At 40.5% G+C, this 23,369-nt stretch overlaps 2 protein-coding genes across 5 annotated transcripts in view; one reads left to right on the plus strand and one right to left on the minus strand.

Moving 5' to 3' along the window:
- Nucleotides 1-23,369, minus strand: part of DENND4A (DENN domain containing 4A) — a 62,459-nt gene that overhangs the window by 26,740 nt on the left and 12,350 nt on the right. For all 4 annotated transcript variants that reach the window (XR_014541589.1, XR_014541590.1, XR_014541591.1 and 1 more), the window contains exons 4-15: nt 22,244-22,313; nt 17,798-17,967; nt 16,763-17,004; nt 15,967-16,033; nt 13,544-13,602; nt 12,608-12,752; nt 11,138-11,313; nt 8,311-8,411; nt 6,190-6,408; nt 5,463-5,608; nt 4,144-4,277; nt 2,863-2,998 (exon numbers count right to left, since the gene is read on the minus strand). Coding sequence is in view for 1 of the 4 variants with exons in the window: in XM_083586135.1 (XP_083442261.1) it covers nt 2,863-2,998; nt 4,144-4,277; nt 5,463-5,608; nt 6,190-6,408; nt 8,311-8,411; nt 11,138-11,313; nt 12,608-12,752; nt 13,544-13,602; nt 15,967-16,033; nt 16,763-17,004; nt 17,798-17,967; nt 22,244-22,313 (1,665 nt within the window). In the remaining 3 variants the exon portion in view is untranslated. The remainder of the gene's footprint in view (nt 1-2,862; nt 2,999-4,143; nt 4,278-5,462; nt 5,609-6,189; nt 6,409-8,310; nt 8,412-11,137; nt 11,314-12,607; nt 12,753-13,543; nt 13,603-15,966; nt 16,034-16,762; nt 17,005-17,797; nt 17,968-22,243; nt 22,314-23,369) is intronic.
- The window catches only part of LOC310749660 (tigger transposable element-derived protein 1-like), a 462,962-nt gene that overhangs the window by 3,372 nt on the left and 436,221 nt on the right, over nt 1-23,369 (plus strand). The gene's annotated exons all lie outside the window — the stretch shown is intronic.

Raw genomic sequence — 23,369 nt, forward strand, 5'->3', positions numbered from 1 at the left:
GCATGCCAGCATCACCGCAATAGAACATACATATTCATCTGAAATGCAACAGAACGTGGAGTGCATTAGAGGGGAAAATAAGCTCCTTAAATGGTCGCTCAAACCACAAGACAGATAGAGAGATAGATAATAGAAGTCGAGGTGTCGTTATCTGAATGTTGAACAAGAGCAGCACAGTAGAAAAATAATTACTGGGATAACTCGGTCATTACCCTTGCTGTACAACCAGCAGGTGCTCAAAAGAATTTTCATTAGTTAAAGCATGAGTTGGGCATATCACTGTATTTTTACATGCCAAACAGTGCTCACAAGAACAAGAGGCAAACAAGGTTAAGTGACTTAACTATCCAAATTAGATATTAAACCTGCTTCCAGCAGACTGCAGACACCAATAACAAAGGAGATGCCTCCCATACAAGGAAGAAGCCCGTGATTATCTGCTTCATGTCTAACTCTACAGTTCTTATTTATTTATATACTGTCATCTCGTAAAACACTACAAAGAGTGTATAGCAATATATGTATAAAATAAAACTTTACAAACAGTACAACAACCTACAAACAGTACAGAATAATCATTAAAAGGACAGGCTAATCAAAATGTTTTTAAAGGCCAGTTTCACAGGCTAGTTTTAGATGCCAGAAACTGAAAAGAGGGGATGCCTGCCGAATCACTGCTGGAAGAGTGTTCCACAGCATGGGACTGGGGACACTAAATGCCCAGTTTCTAACAGAGGCCAGCCTTGTCCTTCCCGCCATTTTGAAAGCACACTTCTGCTCAATAGTTGGGACTTGAAAACGGTATGAGAGGGTGTCTTATTGGATGAATCCCGTGAGATGGGAAAAGAAACTCTTTTTAGAAAGCAGCCTTGAGGATTCCTAACGCAGAAAGATTGGAATTCTAAATCTAATATAAGCATTGTATGAATTTTGATACTTTTTATTAGGTTTTTTTTGTGGTGGTGTTTTTTGTAATTGTATTTTAAAATGTTGTAACCTGCCCTGGGCCAAGGTGATTGAAAATTATTAATGGGTTATTCACCAACAAATTGATGGATTAAGTCCCCCAAATACCAGAATTTTGGTTTGTTTCTAATACTGCATATAATTTAGTAGCCACCTTCCAAACTACTATCTCAATGTGATTTACAGTACACATAAAATAGATGAAAACAGTTCAAAGCAATTTAAAACAAGACTAGACAGTTAAAAAATAATTAATTAATAGATTGACAAATGCTTCAAATACCATAACTGTGGTTCGCTGCTAGTAATAGTGACTAAATAAAACCAGCAAGGAAGGTGAGGAGCAAAAGAAAATGGAAAAACATTGTTCAGAAGGACAGAGGAAGGTTATCTGAGAAAACTTACTATGAAAAAAAGATACAAACTGTGAAGGAAATGTTGTTTTAAAAGTGGTTTATTATGCCTAATTCTACCCACAAGCACTTCTGTGCAACAGCTGCTGTGGATAGCAGAGGGAAAGAAAAAGGAAATGTGAGATTAAATTATAGCATGGAGTCCCTAGGGAGGCTGAGATCCTCGTTACAATTCAGTAGAGGCACTCAAACTAAGTTCATATCATTGACAAGCAGAGGTTTATAGAGCACCCAAAAGCTGGAATAAATTATTCCCGTATAACACACAAATGTGCATTTCTGGATTGCCACAAGGCTGCCACTCCTTTTACTTCTTTTTCTTTTCAAAAGCCCATTGCTATGAGAATACATCCCATAACATACCCAATTTTACACAATGCCTGCACTTATTTTCATTATAGTGGTGTTGCTGGGATGTCTGCCTCTTTAACTCTTCAATGGAAACAGTTTACAAAGCACTTTAGCTTGCTGTGGCATTTGCCTCCTAGGATGGGTCAAGGAAAAGGTTAAAATGGGTGTGATGTGATTGGCCAGTGAGAATGCAACTCCCAACTGACAAAACCTCAACTCCCAACTCCCAACTGACTTTCAAAACCTCCCACTCTATCTTTTACTACCCCCTTGCATTCTCACTGGCCAATCACATCACACCCATTTTAACCCTTTCCTTGACCCATCCTAGGAGGCAAACACCACACTTGCTCTTTAAATTTCCTGAGTTTTTCTCAAAAGCAGCTTACGAGGAAGTATGGGGAAGCTGCTGTTTAAGAGATAATCTAGTTCAAAGTCCCAAAGGGCACAAGCTTGTTACATATGTGACCCAGCCCAGATGGAGCAGGCCAAAGGCCCATCTTGTCCTGTTCTTACAGTGGTCAACCAGATACCTCTGGGAAGCCCACAAGCCGAACCTCAGCCCAACATCAGAGTGGGTGGGTATCCCAATATGATGTTGGACTACAACTGCCATTGTCCCTAGCCAGCAGGACCAGCAGTCAAGGATGATGGGAGTTGTGTTCCAGCAGCATCTGGAGACCCTGTCCCTGCCTCCCAAGGCTAATAAAGGCTGATCTAAAAAGTAAAGTAACATTACCGTAAAAATAAAAAAAAATGTTCTTTCACATTTAATACTATACTGGAATGCATTTCTTTTAGGTAAATTATACACTGAACTATGTGTAGGTATTCAATAACTCTTGCTGCAGCCTGTTCCAAACCACATAACTTTTGTTATGTGTTTTATATTGTAATTTTATGTTGTGAACCACCCTGAGATCTATGGATGAATGGGAGTGTACAAATTTAATAAATGGGAATGAATGAATTAACTGCGCTCTCTCAACTGTCCATGGCAACCAGCAGCAATTTGCTGTAACTCGCCCCAAGCTTGAAGAGACTGTAAAAAGCACTGCAGCAAACTCCTTGGGAGAAACAGTGAAACCAGGATACACAGAACACCAAAGGGTGCCGCATGCTTACTAAGTACCTGTTTTGTTCTCCTGAACATTGGCAACGGGCTGTTGGGACTGCTGGCTTTTGAAGACAATCTGCTGTTCTGTATTGTCAGGAGTGCCTTAGGCCGCTCAAACAGATCTTGCTGCAGCACAGGAAATCCACTATAACTGAAAAAGAAGGGAGACGCCATCTTATTTTATTTACTTATGCCCCAACACCATAAAGAGGGCTTTGAGCCATGATGCTACTTTGGGTTCCTTCTGAGTACAACTGATATTTTCATGGGCTACAGTTCTACTATAGGAGTAAAAAATTCAATAGAGAACACACAAGCTTGCTGTACTTACTTTGTTTTTTCAAGTAAAAACCCTGGCTGGGGGGTGGGGGGAGGCAGAAAGAAAAAGACATCCTTCAAGCATTTATTTACTGAGCAGAATCAGCATATAATGGTTTAGTAACTGACCAAATTTGGCCCTCTGACAATTGCTGTCCATCTTCATAATTGAGACAACAAAGAGATGAGGAGGGATGAATGGAGGGACTTACAAAGTGGCCTGGTACTGAGTCTGGGCTATAGTCATTACTCTTACTGGCTCTGGGTCTCTGGGGTGTGTGTGTGTCTTAGGCAGAGAAGGATCTTTCCAGTCATGTGTTGCCTGGTCCTTGGAGATAGAACCTTCTGCACACAAAGCATGTGCTCTGCCACCAAACTATGAAATTGCCATGACAAATGGACTAAATGACAGGTTAACCTGGGCCCCCTCTTCTCTGTATGACCCTTCAGGAAAACTCTTTCCTGAGCAGAGATCTATATACTCACTTAAGGCTGAGTATTTAAGTAAGGATTTTAATTTTTTTTAGTGTGCTATTCAATTAGAGTGACAACTTCATTAGTATTGACTGCATTTATGCCATGAACATCTGAAAAGCTTATTTAGTTTCTAACGAACAAAGAAAGAGCAGAAGCCCATAAAAATCAATACTGACCTGCAAACTCATTTGAAAGAGAAAATCAGATTGCTGGATTTTTTAAAAAAGGACTTTCAGGATGACCAAAATAAACAAACAAACCCACCAACCACCAATTGGTGGTTGTCAAAATAAGCAAAGGTCTGGTTTTCAATCTGGGGAGTGGATGGTGGGTGATATATATATATATATATATATATATATATATATATATATTGTTTAGGCCAGGTACAGCTATTACCCTCTACTGGTACAGCAGGTTTGACACATAAAATACTTTGCAGCCAGCACAACTTAGGGACCAGCATTTTGCCTGGATTCTTGCCACATTCCAAAGGGTTACCTGTACTGTGATGGAACCTCTTCTCCATTGGGAAGGTGGGGGATCTCTGGGGGAGTTATGAAAACCGTGTGCTCACTCTTGTATGATTCATCCAGTTCTATAAGCCGCGTGTCACCCGTCCTATCCATATCTACCTGCATAAAATAGTTTTAAAATGTATTTTATCTCAAGTACAACATATGTTCACATTTTGGAAGCAGGGTATTGTTCATACAATGGTGTGTAGAAAAAACTGTTGCCAATGATACAGTAACATTAGGGTTTTTACAATCAAGTGGAATGAAATTTTTATGAAACATTTAGATAATGTTTCCTGTGTTTTACTGTCATTATTTGCAATTCCTCCACCTTCGGTCTCCAATCTCTTTTAAAAAAGAAAAAGGAAAGAAAAAGGCTGCATCTTGGACTTCCTTTGAAGAAATTTAGCAATTCAGTATAAAGATGAGAGCGTTGTTTTCCGCATACTGCTTTCAAAGGTTTGTTGGTCTCAAGTCATATCCCTTTCATAGAATATTGTCATGCCTTGTTTATCTTGAAAGTGATTCCAGCAGTCAGCTTCTCACAAAAAGTGATATTTTTCAGCTGCTCATTTTATGCTATATGTAGAACAAGGAGACAGGACTAGCTTGGTTAAGCATGTTTCAGTGTGAATGTGTGTTTATGTAATAAATACATTGGCATGACACACAATGAACATACTTAACCAAGCTAGTCCTGTTTCCTTGCTCTGCATAGCAAAACCACTGCTCCCTTTGTAAAAAGCCAATTTCCTCACAGGATCCTATGTCAGGGAAGGCTGTCTACTGCCGAGGAGCTCCCCCCCCCCTTCTTGCAGCAGAATTGTCTGTAATCAATAAAATGGCACTTGAGCTGGCCATCTTTCTAGCATATGGCAGGAAAGAAATGGCCAATTTCCATAGTTGCTGAATTTCTCTCAGGTGTGTGACATGCACTTTATGTTGCAACAATTAAGTCAAGGGTACACCTGCGAAAAAACAAAAGCCACCATCTTCAGAACGTTTTGCAGTTTTCAGAAATTTTAGGGGCACATTAGTGCCAGACTGAGTGTCAGCTGTGAAGATGTCAACTATATGGACACTGACGGATTTAATAAAATCTTTGATATCAGAGCCAATTAGATCAGTCTTTGTCAACATCGTGCTCTCCAAAGGCTGCTGATCAACAACTCCCATCAGCAACAGTGGGCAGTGTGGGGCCATGAGAGCCACTCTAAATCACCTAGAGTTGCCAAATCCTATGTTAGCAGAGTGTGTGTTGTCAGACATGGTTCAATGGAGAAGTATGCCAGCCACACTTACTTTATTTACACAGTCATCAAAAAATGCAAGACTTGCATCTTTATCACTGACAAAGGAGCATTCTTCAATGAAGCGAATGAACATTTGTGTCTTGGTCATCATAGTGTAAAACTTCTGATGTGAACGGTCACGGCTTTTTAAGAATCCTATAAAGTTAAAACAAAAACCCAACATTTGATGTTATAAACGTGGTTGGCAGGGAAAGCAAAGAACATATACTCCACTAAGAAAAGGAAATTAAATAAACATTCCATATGGGGTCCCCGCTACCATCATCAGGAGCCACAAAAGTGCAAGAAACTCAAAGTCTGAATGTCATGTTGAAAAACCTCCAAAAACTAGACACTGAATTTAGCCTCAAGCTTAAGTACTTGAGCCCAGGTGAAACCATGGCAGGAATTCCAAGGGATGTTAAATGAACTGCAGGAAGATACTGAAATACTGCCTGCGCCTAAAACAGACAGGTATGTATTCACAGAGTCATAGAATTATGGGGCTGGAAGGATCATCTAGTCCAACCCTCTACAATGCAGGAATCACAGCTAAAGAATCTGTGACAGAAGGCCATCCAACCTGTTTAAACACCTGCAATTCAACTAAGTGTTACTTTCAATGGGTCTACTCTGAGTAAAACTTAGTTGGATGCAATCCCTTTACAGCTTTCCCCTTGCCAGTCATTTAAACCAATCTACAAACTGGAAGAAGGTATAACAGTCTGCTCCTTTACCTTGCAGCTCAAATAGGGAACTTGCATCTGTTGCTGTTTCAGAAGGTGCTTGGGTAATGGGTCTTAGATATGACCTGTAACCTTTTAGGATAGAGGCCATGAAACAGAGAAACGCCTCCTGGATTTCCACATCTAACAGATGCAGCTTCTCCCCTGAATGGAAATCATAGTCATTCATAGCCAGCTCCATCAGTGCGTCATCTCTTGGTCTTTGCTGCACTGTGAATAAAAGGACAAAATATGAAAACGTTCCCAGTATTGAGTTAGCATTTCCTTTCTGCTCCACAGGGCTTACTTCATTATCCCACCTTGCTAAGTTACTTATGCTACTTATAAGTGGCAAGCATTGCATGTCTCTTTCTGTCAAGATGTTTCAAGACCAATAAACTTATTTGCATCCTCAATGTGTTATTCAGAAGTGTGTAGCATACAGTCACAAATGGAGGCAAGTGTAATTTTGCTTCAAGCACTGAGACACCAAAGAATGCATATCCTACCATCCCCAATGACTACCAAACACTTATATTGGCTGTCTGGACAGCCTCTCTGTGACATTAGAACAGCGGCCACGCTAACATGGCCCACCTTGACATCAGAGCACATCAACCAATGGTACTAAGAGAGGCTGGGAAAGCAGAAGGGAGAGACACAGAGGAAGCAAGCATAAGGTAGGGAATGCAGAGCAACCAGGAGGGAGGTTTGGCAATACTAATATCCCATCTTACTGGTGGCCTCATCACTAGTTCCCTAGATCTTGTTTAAATAGTGGGATACAGCTATTAGCTATGGCAGAGAAGGATGCAAATCACTAGTCTCCAAGATAGACAAAAGACTCAGACGAGCACATTTACTTTTTGCAGAAAAGGCGTCGCTATGGAAACTATGACAGAATTAGTCTGGGTGAAAACACAGTGATATGCACATAGAAAAAGACAATTTATGTAAGCTTTTGAAATGCATACATCAGTTAGTGATATAGCTTAAGCCCCCGGGGTGAAATCTGCCAAGGACTGCTCCTATGTGACTCCTGGTTATTTCAGTGGAATTTGCATGTGGCTCTTGATGCACACTTATATCATCTCAGTGGAATAATAAAGGGCTCAAGAGAAATAACATTTTTAATAAAGGAAACCACTGTTGATAGCTCTGCTCCGAGCAAGAGTCTAACAGATCTTATGAATCTATCTATTATATCAATATGTTATAGTTCCTCCAAAACAACAAAAACTGGGTACATGGTTCTCCCCTCCCCCAATTTTATCACCACATTGTCCCTGTGAGGTACGGTAGGTCAGGCTGACAGATATCAACTGGCCCAAAGTCACCCATGGTGCTTCACGGCTGAATAGGGATTTCAAATGTGGTCCCTCTGGTACTAGTCCAGCACTTTGACCAGTACAACATACTGGCTTTCTAAATGCATTTATTTATGTTTATCAATAAATATGAAACAAAAATAAAATATAAAGCAGCAAAAATGTTCATTGTAGCAGAGGTAGCATAAAACAGAATGTATTTAAAGCACAATTTAAATGCCTGGGTGAATAAAAAGGTGTCAGGCACATGACATTTTTAATTTTTGTAAATAATTTTTATTTGATTTTCAAAGCTGGACATTTTAACAAGCCCAGCTTTTCAAATACTTAACATTTATGCAACCTATTAAACAGTAATTCACAGAAGTTTCAGAAAGGTAGCCTTGTTTGTTGTTTGTGCTGCAACAGACTTTTGTGGGACTTTAAAGACTAACAGATTTATTATGGCATAATGATTTGTTTAGCATTTAAGATGCCACAAGTCTCTTAGTCTAATTTTGTCAAAAATCATTGGAAAATTTCAAAATAATGAAAAACCTATTGTGATTTTGTCTGGGTTCCTCTAGGCAAGGATGGCTGGCTGAGCGCTAAACTGAGCTACGGTCCTTTCCCAAATCACTATCTGTTCCATCTGCATAGAATAAGGAACACCATATGTTCCTCCCCTCTTCAAAGACAGCTTTTTCACTGGATTCCCTGAAGTCCACTCCTGCTAAGTAGCACAACAGCTTAACCATCTTTAAAGCATGAACAACTGCAACAAGCCACTGCATATGCCAATCTCTGTGTCATTTCCCCCACTTACATTCTGCTAGCTGCTGATACAAGTTATTTAGAGTGTTCATCAGGTTTTTACAGGGTTTCTTTGGCAAGATCTTCCATGCAATATTTCTCTTATCTCCTGGTCTGGAATAAAAACAGCGGTATTATGCAAAACATGGTATTTTGAAAATACAAAGCAGCAGCTAAAAAGTGTACACATAAACGGTTATCTAGGTATGGAAATCTTTATTTATAGATGGCAGTGTATTTTTAAATATGCCTGTGAAAAGATGACATCTGGCAAAGTGTCCTTCACTGCACTCAGATTATTCAAGCTTCTGCTCTCCTCTGTTGCTGTTGGAAACCTTGCAAGCATCATTTCCCTCCCCCTCACTTCTTTCTGTGGGAAGCACCCAACATGCTGTTTGTTTCTATTAATATTTTAAATCTTATCTGGTCCTCTGCTTCCATACTAATTGATTCAGCTTCTCATCTCTCAATTCCCAGCCTTGTTGCCTCGGCTGATGGTTTCGTTTCAGTATTTCCTTGAAGCATGTGAGAGTCCTAAATATCTGATACCCTGACACCTGTATGGCACACTCATAACAGTTTACTAATATTTTGGCTTGGACACGAGTAAAGTTAAAAACCACTCCTGCTCTCCTTTCTACAGCTGCAATTGTTCTATAGCAGACATGTCCAAAGTCCATCTTGGGGGCCTAATTCAGCCCCGCCGGCAATCTTCTGTCTAATCCTGAGGTAACTCTGGGGTAAAATCATCATAAAAACAACAACTTCAATCCTAAAAAAAGGTTAACAACTTTGGTCGGCCCTCACAGCCCTTCACTTCATCAAATCTGGCCCTCTTTGAAAAAAGTTTGGACACTACTACAGAATAATGACTAGGGTGTGCCTCAGGCTGGCTGTGTGGCCAGAATGGCTGGCTGTGAATGAGCTGGGTTGCCTTTCTCCTAGCCCCACAATTTGGCCAATCACAGTGGCTAGGAAGAGGGCAGCTCATGTGGGTGGTGGAGTAGGAACAGCCCTACTCCTGCCTAATATAGGCGAGAGGAGCCCAAAAAGCAGCTTAGTTTGATACTTCTTTATGCAACTGCTGTGGCTATCTAGCTGTACCTGGTTTATAGTAATGCTCTGCCTGGTCTCATTAGGGTTTCTTGCAATACAGCTACATAAATTTTGCCATGAACTTAAGATGACAGGGCCAGGAAGTAACTGAACTTCCCTCCCAGACTGATCAGGCAGGGGGCAAGAGTTCACTTTTCTACCAGCAAAGGTTTGCAAGCAGTTGCTTTTGGCACTGATGGTGGATTAATGTCCCAACTGGTGCAGGGATAAGGAAAGGCAGGCTCCCCACAAACCATTCTGGGGAGGCCATAAAAGGAACTCAAGAAATGGCACAACAACCAATCCACTGCAATTACCAGTTGTCAGCCATATCCCCGCACTGTGGGGACTTTGGGCTTGATCCAGGTCATCATCTGCAGTTAACATGAGAACCTAAAAATTTGCTTGCAGGACCAGGCGGTGAGTCCAGCATTCTGTTCTCAGAATGGCCACTCTTTCCCCTCAGGATTACCCAGCAGTAAGGTGGGTGGAGAATATGGACTGTCGGCAACAACTGTCTTGTCCGTCTCTTCTCTGCTAAATAATGGGAAAGTTGTGGCCTGCTCTATACCCAACTCTTGGTGTGCATTTCAGTGATTCTTCACCCAACAAAAGTTCTCAAGATCCTTTAAGGCAACAGTCAGGGGAGCCAGTGGCCCTTCAAATTTTGTTGGACTCCAGCTCCCATAAGCCCCAGTCAACATGGTCAATGGCCAAAGACATTGGGACCTGGGGTCCAACAACATTTGGAAGCCCACTAATTCCTTACATGTACTTTAAGGGAAATCAGTTATATAAGGCTTATGCAGTGGTACCTTGGTTCTCAAATGCCTTGGTACTCAAACAACTTGGAACCGTAAACCCGGAAGTAAATGTTCTGGTTTGTGAACTTTTTTTGGAAGCCAAATCTGCTTCATTTTGAGTGTGACACTTCTGTTTTGAGTATTACGCTGAGGTCTGTCTGTTTTTGCTATTTATTTTGCGTTTTTGTTTTTGCAGCTTTCAGACTGTGTGGTCTTTAAGAAGCACCCTTTGTTCACATGAGCTTTAAGTATTGTTTTTAGGAAAGCTAACTGCTTTCCACAGTACTATTAGTGAGACTATTTGCAAATTACTTAGAATGTGTTTCATGTACTGGCAAAGTCAAAGTGCTGAGGTACCCAATTTGTCTGTGTGATCTACTAACACATGATTTCTACAGCAAGGAGTTACGAGAAGAAAAACTTAGGGTGACAAGGTTAGTCTGCACTTGCAGGCTTATTCCTTCATAACTGTAGCACCATTGTAGCTGGTATAGTGGTAAAACAAGTGAATCAACAGCTGGAATGTGTGGAGTTCAATACATGGCTTTATACTCCCAGCCTCAGTCCCAATATGAAGGTATTATTGTACTGGTTTACATTACTGGGCTATTGTAAGGGTCCCTGAGATAAAATACACGTAGACACTTGAAATGCACTATGTACATGCTAGGTAACCGTAACCATTAAGTGTGACTTGTATGCCTCAATGAGCCATCATAAATTTAATGCCATAGATCATCACCTCTGACACAATGATTTTCAGAGGAATCAGATCACAAGTTCAGCTGCAAGTCATCCGGTGCTGTGTAATCAAGTGATGCAAATATGAATGGGCTTGCAGTTTTTGGTAAGCAGAACTAGATGAGGTAGGATACAAGAATTCACCACTGTGCCTTCTGCTGAACTATTACAAAATCATACAGAAAAGTTCTCAATGCTTACTGTGAAATGGTGTTGGTATCTAGGTCAACGCAGCTAACATCTGGTGGAGGGTCATAGAGATCAAAGTATCTTGAGTCAATTCCTACTATGAATGGACACGGCGCACTCAAAACATCTGCCAGGGCTAGAGGGCAGAGAGGAATGTACGGGCAGGGCCAGTGGAAAGGAAATATCATCTTTAAAAAAGAGAAAAGAATGTATGCATTGTATATAAGTAAACAGATGTGCTTCAAGTTAAGACAACAATCACAGACCATTTTCCCCATATGAAGCACTTTCACCATGAACATTTCCTTCAGATTTCAATTAATGTCAGTGCAATGTTGTAGGGAAAATGCAGCAACTCCTGTACTTTAAAATGCTCACTACTAGGAGACAGACAAAGGGACAATCCTCCAGGCAGTGATGGCTGGGGCACATTGGGATGGGTAGGGTGGAAAGCAGGGAGTCCAAACAGTAGGTGGAGCCCAGAGCCAATGACAGGCAGCCAACTAACTCTTGTGCCATCCCCAACCTCTTCACTGATGAGTTGTACAAAGGCAACACTGAGACTAAGTAGGAGGAATGCTGACAGTCAGTGCCACCCTCTTACTTACTTTCTTATGTATAAGGAGGGGAGAGGGGTACAGGAATAGACGAAGCAGTCTTATACTGAATCAGACCAATGGGTCTGCCTAGCTCTGCACTGTCTAAATTGACAGGCAGCAGCTCCCCAGGGCCCTTCCCCCACTGCAGTGTACAAAACATTTACAGATGTGACACAAATCACTGCACACTGAGGTCAGAAGGGCTGTGCCCCATTCGCCCTAATGGACCACTGCCTTCAGGGAGCTTTCCTGTGCAAGCCCTGTTGAAATGAATGGGAGAGGACTCTGATTTACTTCAATGGAACTTGTACAGAATAACTTCCTGAAGGACTGTGCCCAAGGATTGTTACAACAATCTAAAACTGGGTGAGAAGCAAGCAACGGGACACAGAGATGAAGATGGCAAACACTCGCAGCAGCCCATCTGTATAAACATCATTGGAAGGTTAAAAAAAAAACCCACTACCACCACGACAAAAAGCTAAATATTTAACACATGACCCCCAGCACGGAGCAGAGGCCAGGACCCAAAGGATGACAAAGCCTTATGCATGGGGCTTGTGCTAGCTCAGAGGAATTTTTGACTTTATTTCTTTGAACAATTGACCTTCATGCTGTGTGATAAACAGCGTTTGAAACACCCCCTCGGTTTGACATGCAGCTGGTGTTCAAGCAAAAACAGTCTAAAGCCCCTGGGTCCACAGAACCATTTCTATGCAGCTGTGGATCCTGGTCATTGTGGCAAAGATAAAAGATACATACCAGTTCATTTTACACTTGAGCAAATAGGGAATGTTACCAATAAATACCGGGGAAAGTATTAAGTTCCTAGGACCAGGACACCCTATAGCCATTTAACTGGATAAAAACAAGTGCTACTTACAGAGACAAGTGCTTCTGTTACACTGGTAAGGACTGACGGTCGTAAAGAATGGATAAGGATTTTATGCTCCGTCACCGCAAATACAAGGAGAGTTACTGCATTCTCTGGTCCAAGGTTCTGCAGAAGAGCAGAAAACTTGCCACCACTGTCAGACAAAGACAATAAAATGGACTGATAAATATTATTTATTGATTACAATGCTACCCTTCCTCCTAGGTGCTATTTCGTCTTTACAACAACACAATACGCCAGCACCATTTTACTAGAGCAAGGTCCTCCACTATTCAGCCCTGCAGCTCAGCAAGGATTTGAATCCAAGACCCTGTGGTTTAAGTCCAACAGCCTAACCAAAGGACAGTCAACATGGCGCATTTCCAAATGCTGTGGATTACAGCTGTGGATTACAGCTCGCACCCCCCTGTCCGCTAACCATGCTGGATGTGGTTGATGGGAGCTGTAGTTCAAATCATCAGGAAGGTTGGTTACTTTGGCCCTAATCACAAAACCTCAGTGGCTATTAAATAATTATTGCAAGTAATGTAAGAATAAGACAGAGCTGAAAATACAGAAAAGCAGATGTTTTGGATTTGGCACTGCCACAAGTCTTCCTTTCTTCTCTTTTTAAGTAAATACATGCATTGTAGTACAGTACACAACAGGAGAAAGTTATTGTGATGAACTGAAGGGCAGCAGAAACAAGATGGGACAAGCTGTTTATAGTTCCAAGTGAATTAGTTCTCACTAAATTATTGAAAAAAAGTATTTCAAAAACTTTCAGTGTTTTTCAGCAAAATGTTAAAGAAACAAGGGAAGAAACTCATTTCTATTACTCCAAATATTTATAGTCTTCTTGTCTCACAATCAGTAATTTTTCAATCAACCCCTCTTCCCATCCTTCAGATAATGCATTACTTTTAAAATGTTATTTTTACTTGCCTCAGTGGTAGAGGTGATGATATGGGCTGACTAAGAATCAGACTGTCATGAGGCGACAGCTATAAAAACATAACATAAAGGTAGATTTTTATATTTACATGATATTTTAGACATCAGATAATACATTACTAAATAAAAGTTTAAGAAAAGAAGCAATTTCAGATCACTGTCTGGTATTGGACTTCTAAACCATACATGAAAAAAGTAACAGTATTGTGGTGATCACATAAGTATACACAGGAAATAGTCATTAGTTCATAGAAGGGATCCCTACTATTTATTTCATTTACACAAAAATTAAAGACTTCACCATATATTTGGAAAACACTGTTGACAGGTCTAACAGTCTTAACTACATGCTATTTTAGTAAACATTAATTACCCTCGCAGAATTAATACTGTTGTCCCATCCATAGCAAGCTGGTTTTAAAGTATGCATACCCTCAATGTTAATATTTTTAAGTAAGCTTCAATTGAAAAAGAGGTTATGGCTCAACTTCAAAGTCTGAAGCAGTTTAACCTAGCACTGGTCTGTTTACTTGCAAGCTAGCTAAATTATTTAATATAGGTATCATCTTCCCAAAGATTTCTTCAAAAACACACTTGAGGAAGTCCACAAAAGTATCAGAATTATAAGACAGGAAAACTTCTCCTTTTAAGAGAAGGGTTAAGAGTTCACATATACACTCATGCACTGAGTGGCAAACAAATAGCAAATTAACTTTCAGACTCTGTAAACAATAAATGCATTCTATAGCCTTACATACTGTGCTCGCTTGCAAGTTTGCTTCTGTGTAAATCCACTTTCTCTTGTCAGGTATAAAATAGCATAGAATCAAGCAGCAGCTTTAGTTGGTGGTGGTGGGGCTTTAATGGAGGAAATACTCAGTGGAGAAGATTTACATTCTTCCCACAATAATGCAGTTTTTAACTGCCCCCACCCTGGCTGGTATGAACACTTTGAAAAACTGCAGACCACACCAACCTCCTACATTGCATCAAGTATGGCCTACTGAAACCTCTTAAATTTTGGAGCACACAATAGATTTTTTAAAAATTGTGAATATCATTGTTTACTGAGTATTCCAAAACATACATACAAATACAACAAGGGTAGATCTCTTAAACCAACAACAACAACAAATAAACATACAACTTGGCACATGTCCAACAAAATTCAATCTATATAGAAACCTCACATTTGTTCCACCTGACCCCAAATGAAATACCAGGATCAAGACCAAAGATACTGTGGTGGCAGATCTGTATAATCAATTTTATAGCCACAAGAGCAGCTGTATATTTAAGGAAGCAGACTTTTACAGTGTTCGTGCTTTATAATGGTAAAACACTGTAAAAGTCTGCTTCCTTAAATATATAGCTGCTCTTGTGGCTATAAATCACGGGGTTGGCACTTTGAAAAAGATCTCTACACATGAAAATACAACACTGTGTCCCTTAACCAGGATTTTGACTGGTATCGAAGAAAAGGGTGCAGGACCTCCAGATCTTAACACACAAGAAACAGCCCTCAGAAGTTTAGGTTATTTGGTACAGAAAGGGCAGTAATATCACAGCTGCACGCAGGTGGGTGCTTGAGTTTAGAATTTTCTCAACTTTTACCTTGACAGCAAAGATGGGGAAGCTGTAGCCCTCCAACCATTGTAGAACTCCAAACCCCATCAGACCCAGCCAGCACGGTCAGTGGTCAGAGATAATAACAACAACAATAATTTATTATTTATACCCCGCCTATCTTGCTGGGTTTCCCTAGCCACTGATGGGAGCTGAAGTCCAACAACAGTTGGGGGGGCCACAGGTTCCCCATCTCTGCTCTACAACTACTATGTAATAAAAAGATGCCAGCACTATGTGCTGGCTTATCTATTTTTATTATTATTAAAATTTATACTCTGCCTTTCCGCACAAGAAATCTAGGGTGGCTAGCAATGATAATATATGAATGTGCAATATTATCAACAATAAGACTTATATACAAGTACAAAAAAGCAAATATCAAAATACATATATATGGGTCACACATATCTCTTAAACATTAAAGGCTGCAACAACCAACAATGAATTGCATATCTGAATGAGCCATCACAGATCAAACACCAAAAATGGAGCTTTCATCTCAGAGAATCATAGAATTGTAGAGTTGGAAGGAAACCCAAGGGTCATCTAGTCCAACTCCCTGCAATGCAGGAATCCGGCCCACAGCCGTCCCTGGATGAGCTCGAACCACCGACCTTAACAGCAAGACGCACTGACCCATTGTGTCACTGGCACATTGCTTTTCAACTGAATGAGTTTACACAGTCACCTACAAAACCTTCATGTAATCTAGTGATGCGTATACATGCATGAACCTGCTGAAACTAGAACAACATGTGGACAGTAAAGGGCAAATTTACACTTGCCTGGACTAAAATTCTTGGCCTCTGAGGGGATGGAAAAGGAACTTTGTGCATAAAGTGGGAAATATGCCTGTGAAAGAAGAAATAATTATTTCAGTTTAATAAATTTAATCCGTTTACAAAATACAGGATGCCAGTGTACATATAGCATACAAAAAACATTAAAACATTTTTTAGCAGATAGGCTCTATTCAATTGTGTTTGTTTAAATCAGTGCAGAGTTTTCCATAATGACCTGTGTGTTCCACGGAGGCACAAAGAGTAGGGGCAAGCTATGGGGAACAATTTAGCAACCTGCTGGGAACAGAAGTAGCTCTGCTAGCTTTCCAGCAGGTGGGTCACTACTGATTAGCAGGAGAGAAGAGGTGGCAGAGAGGTTGGTGGGGTGCAACGCACCACCAGGCAGCACCAGATTGGATCTGCTGGTGTATTTGCACTGCACTGACCTTACCACTGCCTTGCTCACCCCCTTCCCAGTAAGCAACAATGACCCACCTGCTGAGAAACAAGCATAGTGACTCCGCCCCACTCAGGAAGTTTCTTGTTGGGAGTATCTCCTTATTCCAAGTTTGTTCCTGTATCATCAAACCATGATTTGGCATTATATCTAAATCAATCCATAGTTAAGATTACTTAAAACAGGTTTGGTGCAAGGTCTGACTCAAGCTAGCAATGAGCCCAGCTGGCTACTGGCTAGGCAGAATGCACTCTCAGCTGTGACCAGTGGCCAGTCTCAATTAATAAAATTGTTCTACAATAGCACTGATGTGAAATGTACAAAATATCCTACAGAACTTACTTCTCAATGGGCAGGACATGTGGACCAGAGATGGAATAACGATATAGAAAAGTAAGAAATTTCTTGAAAGCATCGAAGAATGGCCAGTGAGAAAGAAGGCAGATGCATTTATTCGTCTGGACTGTTTTGGAGCTAGCAGACTTCCCATCAGGAGTAGCCACTAAACCCAACTGAGATTTCTGCTTTTCTGTGAGATTCTCTTCAGAATAGGTTTCATAGAACTGTATCGCAGCACCATAGACCTGCAAACAACAAAATATGTGATTTAATGAACATGCTGGTTCTCCATGCGTTTGCTTCAGACCAAAGGCAAAGGACTCCAGAATATGTACATTTATCAAATAGTTTACTTAAATGTACTGCACTTCTGGAAATATTATGAAAACAATTTAAGCAACTCAGAGAACTAAAAATGTAAGTAAAGGTGCAATAAAAAGTTGTTTTGTGCATGCATGCAGCACTATAAGCAGTTTAAGGTTAATGAACAACTTCTTAAAATGTATGTCTCAATAGCTGGGTCGCAATGTGTTCCTGGGCAGGTGGCATGATGAGGGGCATTAATGCCACATCAGATATGGCACTTAAGGTCTAGTGGCCATTATAATTTCTCCCAATGCCTCCAAAGTATTTTGCTGAGAGGCATTATGGGAGATGTAAATCTTGTCTCCATCCACCCAACACAGCAGTGTTGCCAGGTAAGCCCATCCTGTTCTACCAAGAGAGGAGGGGGCCTCCCAAGGTCTCTTTGCCTGGGGCTCCTCTGTTCTGCAGCTGACCCTGCTCTGTTAGATAGGGATCTCCCCATCACAGAACTACAGCTTCCAGAGCTCCTCATGGAGAAGGAATAATGATCAAATCAGTTTAAGTCTAGCATTAATCACCATGTGAAGTCATTGCAGGAAGAATTTTCAAGCTTTCAAACATTTTCTGATTAATTCCTCAGACTCAGAAAAATGAAAGAACAACAGCAACAAAATAAAATAAAAGAACAAGCTGTACTTGGAAAATTATACTTGCTGACAAACTTATCCTTACCTTTTCAGCTGAAGCTCCAGTTAGTACAAATGTAGAAAACACTGGGAGGGGATACTTGCTATTAGACGGCCAACATTCAATTGTTGCCCCCATTGGGAGGCAAAAAAGAGGTACTGATTCCGGTAAGGGAAATGAATCGTAGTCGTCTTCTGGATATCTGCATATTAGACCTGGAGAAACCATTTTTTATATTACTGATAGACCTGAACTCCACTGAGCATACTAGAAAAACCATTCCTTATGTAACACACCGAACTATTAAGAAGCATGCTAAGAGTTTATTTTCCCAACTTCTATGCTTCCCTGCACAACAAATGCAATCCTTTGCATGCCTACTCACAAACAAGTCTGAATTAAACAGGTCTTACTTCCAGCTAAGGGCACAATCCTACACACATCTACTTGGGAATAAGACCATTTAATTCTATGGTATTTACTTCCAAGTCACATGAGATCCAGTTTAACCATACTCCTGAAAAATTATTAAGGCCAACACCACAAAATTAAAGAAAAACTACACGTATCAGTCTAAAACGGAATTAAGCTCTCAGTTGAACATTAGCACCATATTGAGCATTCCAAAAATATACAAAAAATTATTAAAAACCCTTCATCTTTTAAATCAAGCAACACAGCAGAAATTTAAATTGCCCCAATTAGAGCAAATAAGGAAAATTCAAAGCTCAAGATTTTCAAACTGCCATCTATCAAGATTCAAAGCTCAAGATTCAAAGCTCTTATATTGTCAAACTGCCATCTATCCACTGTTGATATCTTTCAATAAAAAATTTTGCTTGAGGTAATTTCAATATACCTCATTTATTTCTGACCTTGTTGACAAATCAAGGAATATCGTCTTTAGCCATCATCAAATGATCCAGTGAGAATGTAAAATAAACACTTTATTCAGGAAAGCTTTGGGCTGTGGAGTGCAATCTAGTTTTTAATGATGTTGCTTGATTTGTATTTGGAATTTTTTTGTGTCTTTTAGGACTACAGCTTCACTGTTTCTTGTTTTGACATGTATAATTTCTGCATCATCACCATCCCTTCTAATACCAAACTTGGGTGGTCCAATGCCTATCCATTTGAAAGGAAAACAGGGCTGCTAGCTAGCTAGCTAGCTAAAGAAAGAAAGAAAGAAAGAAAGAAAGAAAGAAAGATAATAGCTTCTTCATGCTCCCAGGAATATTAGTTTATAAAAGAAAAATACTTTTAAAAACAGCAACAAACAGCTGGATGGGGGCCAACACACAGTGGCTTCCAAGACTTATAAAACGTAGAGGATAGTTGAGACACAGAAGGTTGCAAGTCTGTTAGGTGGGTGGGGAGGGAAAGGAATATAAATAGAGGGAATTTGCCAAATAGCTTATAGCATGGGTAGGCAAACTAAGGCACGGGGGCCAGATCCGGCCCAACTGCCTTTTAAATCTGGCCCGCGGACGGTCCAGGAATCAGCATATTTTTACATGAGTAGAATGTGTGCTTTTATTTAAAATGCATCTCTGGGTTATTTGTGGGGCATAGGAATTTGTTCATCCCCCCCCAAAAAAAAATATAGTCCAGCCCCCCACAAGGTCTGAGGGACAGTGGACCAGCCCTCTGCTGAAAATGTTTGCTGTCCCCTGGCTTATAGCATCCTTGGCTCGGAGTAAAGCAGGTGGGGTGGCAGGTGCGTATCACAAGGTTGCAAAGGAGGCAGGAAAAAACGGAAACATTTTCTTTTGGTATATAGCATTAATACTGTCAGGACTGGTCGTTGTCCTCTTCAGATCACCACACAAACGCTTCTTGTTCTTTTATAACTTTTTATTGCGTATTAACAAAACAATCTTATAAACGGTTCTTAACTATTATTCCTCAGAGTCACTTATTTCAGATACCTTCTAAGCTCCGCTTCTCCGTGACCAGCCACTCTCAAAATGGCGAAGGCCCCCTTCCTTTCCCTTTCCCGCTCTTTTTTCTAACCTCCTGGCTAGAGCTGGCTTGTATCTCCCCTCCTCCGAATCTGAGCTAGAACTTAACCCTTGCCTTTCCTGTGAACAGCCGGTCCCTCCCTGTTGTTCCTGTTGCTCTTTTCTATTAGATTCACTGCTCTCCTTCCCCCTTTGGGGAATGCTTTCTCCCTCTGATAAACTGGAAACTTCTAACTCTTCCCTGACAAATACTCTCATGTTTGGGGCTGGCTGGCAGTCCCAAGACTATGTCCTTTAGCACTACATAACGCAATAGGAGAAGCAGGGTTGACCCAATAAGTTTTGCTGCCTGAGGCAAAAAACACAATGATGCCCCTTCCCCCATTCTATGTACCAACCAGGCCAACAGCTGAATATTACTTCAAACACAAAGCATCCTCCACCACATCTGAGGCCAGCAGGCTAGCTTAGGGAGTATGGGGCTGGCTGTGGGGTGTCCAAAGCTCAATCCTCCAACATGTTGCCACATTCCCTGCCCCTACTAACATCTGCCACCTGAGGTGGCTGTCAAACTCTGCCCTATGAACAAACACAAACCCCTGTGTTGCAGCTACACTATCCGGTGATCATTGATCCACTAGCATGATTCCCCACTAGTATGAATATTTCATTATTCGCTGATGAAGACTTTATTCTGAAACAGTTGAACTATTCTTGATATACTGTCCTTTTGAGACTTCAGAGAGACGTCTTCCTTTGAGACTTTTGTGAAACGGCTTCCTTTAAGAGATGGCTTGGCGTTCCTCGCTATTCATTGATTTGTTTGATTCTTTGTTTGACTCTGATGCATATGACAACTTGTAGTTACTTGTATATTTTGTGAGATGTGTTGTATGATATATACATACATTTTGAAGTGGCTTATTCGTATATTTTGAACTCTGTCCTATGGCAGGGCCAGCCACGAGGAGACATTTTCAAATGGGAAGAAATTAAAAGGTGTCCTTTCTCCCTTTCTGCTCCTGAATCCTTCCTTCTAGCTTTCTGCAAGCCCTGAAGGGATCATTGAGGATCCTTTTCCAGAATGCCAAAAGTCCTGAATAGGAACACTCCTTTTAGGGTTGAGGACTGTTGCAAGTCCCCACTTGCTCCTATAATACTGAACTTGGGTTCCTACAAGTTTGGCAGCAACACAGGGCCTCTCAGAAAGAAATCTGGAGCCTCTGCATACTAGGTGGACTCTGCAGACATGCAGAAGAATATGAGTTGGTAAGTTAACAAAAAAGAAAATTAAAAACAAAAACATGGTCTGAGAAGGATTTGTGCCATGGGAAACACACTGACAACCCCTGTTCTATCTGCTGAACCACATTGGTCCTATTACAGACAGCATTGCCACTTGAACTGGTTTCACAGCTCCTCCAGTCAATGCAATCCAATTTCCCAGCAATGAAATCAAAATAACTCAACATTTCATTCTGCTTATTCAATAGAAGGCATACTGGATAAAAGCCTCCTAAGCTATGCTGCATTCATTTCAACTGGGCTTGCCCAGGCAAGCTCTAGAGAGAGGATGAGCCTCTGTACTTGGCAAATGTACCTGTGTGCTTCCAAAATATCCCAATTAAAGTGAATCAGGGTTGTGCATTCCCCCTCATTTTGTTTTACAAAAGCATAGCAACGACAGACCACCCATTATGCCGTATCAAAAACCATTACTGGACCTCCCATTAATGCCAAAAGTGGTTTGCTACGCAGAGAAGTGGGGGAAGAGAAAGCTTTTCATGAAAAGTAACCGCAAGTCAAATTCCCCAATGAGGGAAGAAGAATGTGGGCAGCATGGCCCACGTATAGCTCACCACTTCATTTTGGCCTTGAAAATTGGACCTCCCTCCTCTGCCTTTTACTTCTGCTCCCCTTCCCTTCCCTTCTCTTTGTTTGCATCTCATCTGTTTAGTTTGTAAGCTTGGTGACAGGGCCTGTCTCTCATTTTTTTAAAAATGTCATTAATATGAGCTACTTTAGAAGTCAAGAATGGTCCAGAAAATGGAATAAAAATATAATAAATAAGCAACCTCCGAAGTCCCTCCAGGCCCACAGAACCAAGTCTTTATCCTGTTTGTCATAAATGAAAATGTGTACACACCACACATTTAAAGCATGTCTTCTTCCTCACACTCCACAACACACACACCCTAAATCCTTGGAACTGTAGTTTGTTAAGGGTGATGGAAATTGTAGGTCTGTTTCAGGTAAACTAAAATTCCAAGGATTCTGTGTGTGTGTGTGTGTGTGTGTGTGCGCGCGTGCGTGCGTGCGCGCGTGCTTTAAATGCATAGTGCGTAGGCTGCCTGCCTCTCAAAGTGACATAACATTCTTGGTCTTCTTGATATTACAGAATTTTCCCACGTCAGTGCAAATCCAGTCTAAGCTTACATAAAAGAATTAATCCATAAATAAAATTGGTCTACTATATGCAGCCAATAAGCATTACTGTATTATAAATAAATAAAACCTACAGATGACTTACCAGCTTTGTATGATATGGTGTTTGTTTTTGCCACAGACTTCTTATAGCACAAGTATACTGCTGAGCCCCACTGCAAGAGAAGTGCAGAACAGGGTGAATTAGTTGACTAGGCAATGTAGAAAGACAAAAGTACAATGCCACAAGTGGGAAGGATAAACAAGCCTGATCAGGCAACTTGTAAAAGGTCAAATTATACTCCTTTAAAATCAATTCAATGATTGTAATGAATAATGGAAGCACTCTTGTGTGTCAGATTAAAGAACCCGACTTAAGGTAAAAAACACACAAACTATTTTCCTGGGCAATCCCTTTCACTTGATTCATGCTGATGTTTAAGTATTCTATAACCATGCTTGAGTCTCTTAACCTGTAATTTTTCACTCTATGACTCATTTTTAGCACAAAATCTCATACAATTTCATAATTTTTGAACAGTACCAACTTCTCTCTGCTGCTGGCAATGTGTCAAGGTAAACAGAAATTTATAGTATTCTGCTAAATTTTGTGTCCATTGGTAAACCCAAAAGAAGACTGACTAAAAAAGAGGGGGCTACCAGCAAATGTCTGCAGCACATAAACACTTTTGGAATGTAAAATGAGTTCTTTCATGCACTACATAAGCCATAATGGGTACTACAAATGAAATACACTTGATTTTGTAGTTTGCTCAGGTTTTGTATATGTTTTGGAGTAGCTCAGACAGCATTCATACCAGAGAAATGAGAAGCAAATATTCCATTCCCACTGATTTCAGTAGCATTTTAATAACTTCAGTTTATAAAAAAATCTTGTGCAGCTCCTACTTACTGCAAAACAAATGATTATGTGCCATAAGTGAAAATCATGAAAGATGTAAAAGCCCTATTCCAGAGGCTTGCTCAGAAAACAGCATACATTCCTACTTCAAATACCCATGAATTCTGGAATGTGTTTTAACTGAGTCCATAATTTGAAGCATTTTAAGAACTGTCTTCTAAGCTACCCTGTGTATATCATAGTTCCTCCTACCCCTCCAACATACACATGATTCTCTGCCTTTTCTTTTATCCTAGAAAGTGGCATAACGACAATTTATCATTGAAAAATAGCACTATGGCCCAGTGAGATAAATAAAAATTTTCAGTTT

The sequence above is a fragment of the Podarcis filfolensis genome, assembly GCF_964270895.1.
Source record: "Podarcis filfolensis genome assembly, chromosome: 14".
NCBI classification, from domain to species: domain Eukaryota; kingdom Metazoa; phylum Chordata; class Lepidosauria; order Squamata; family Lacertidae; genus Podarcis; species Podarcis filfolensis.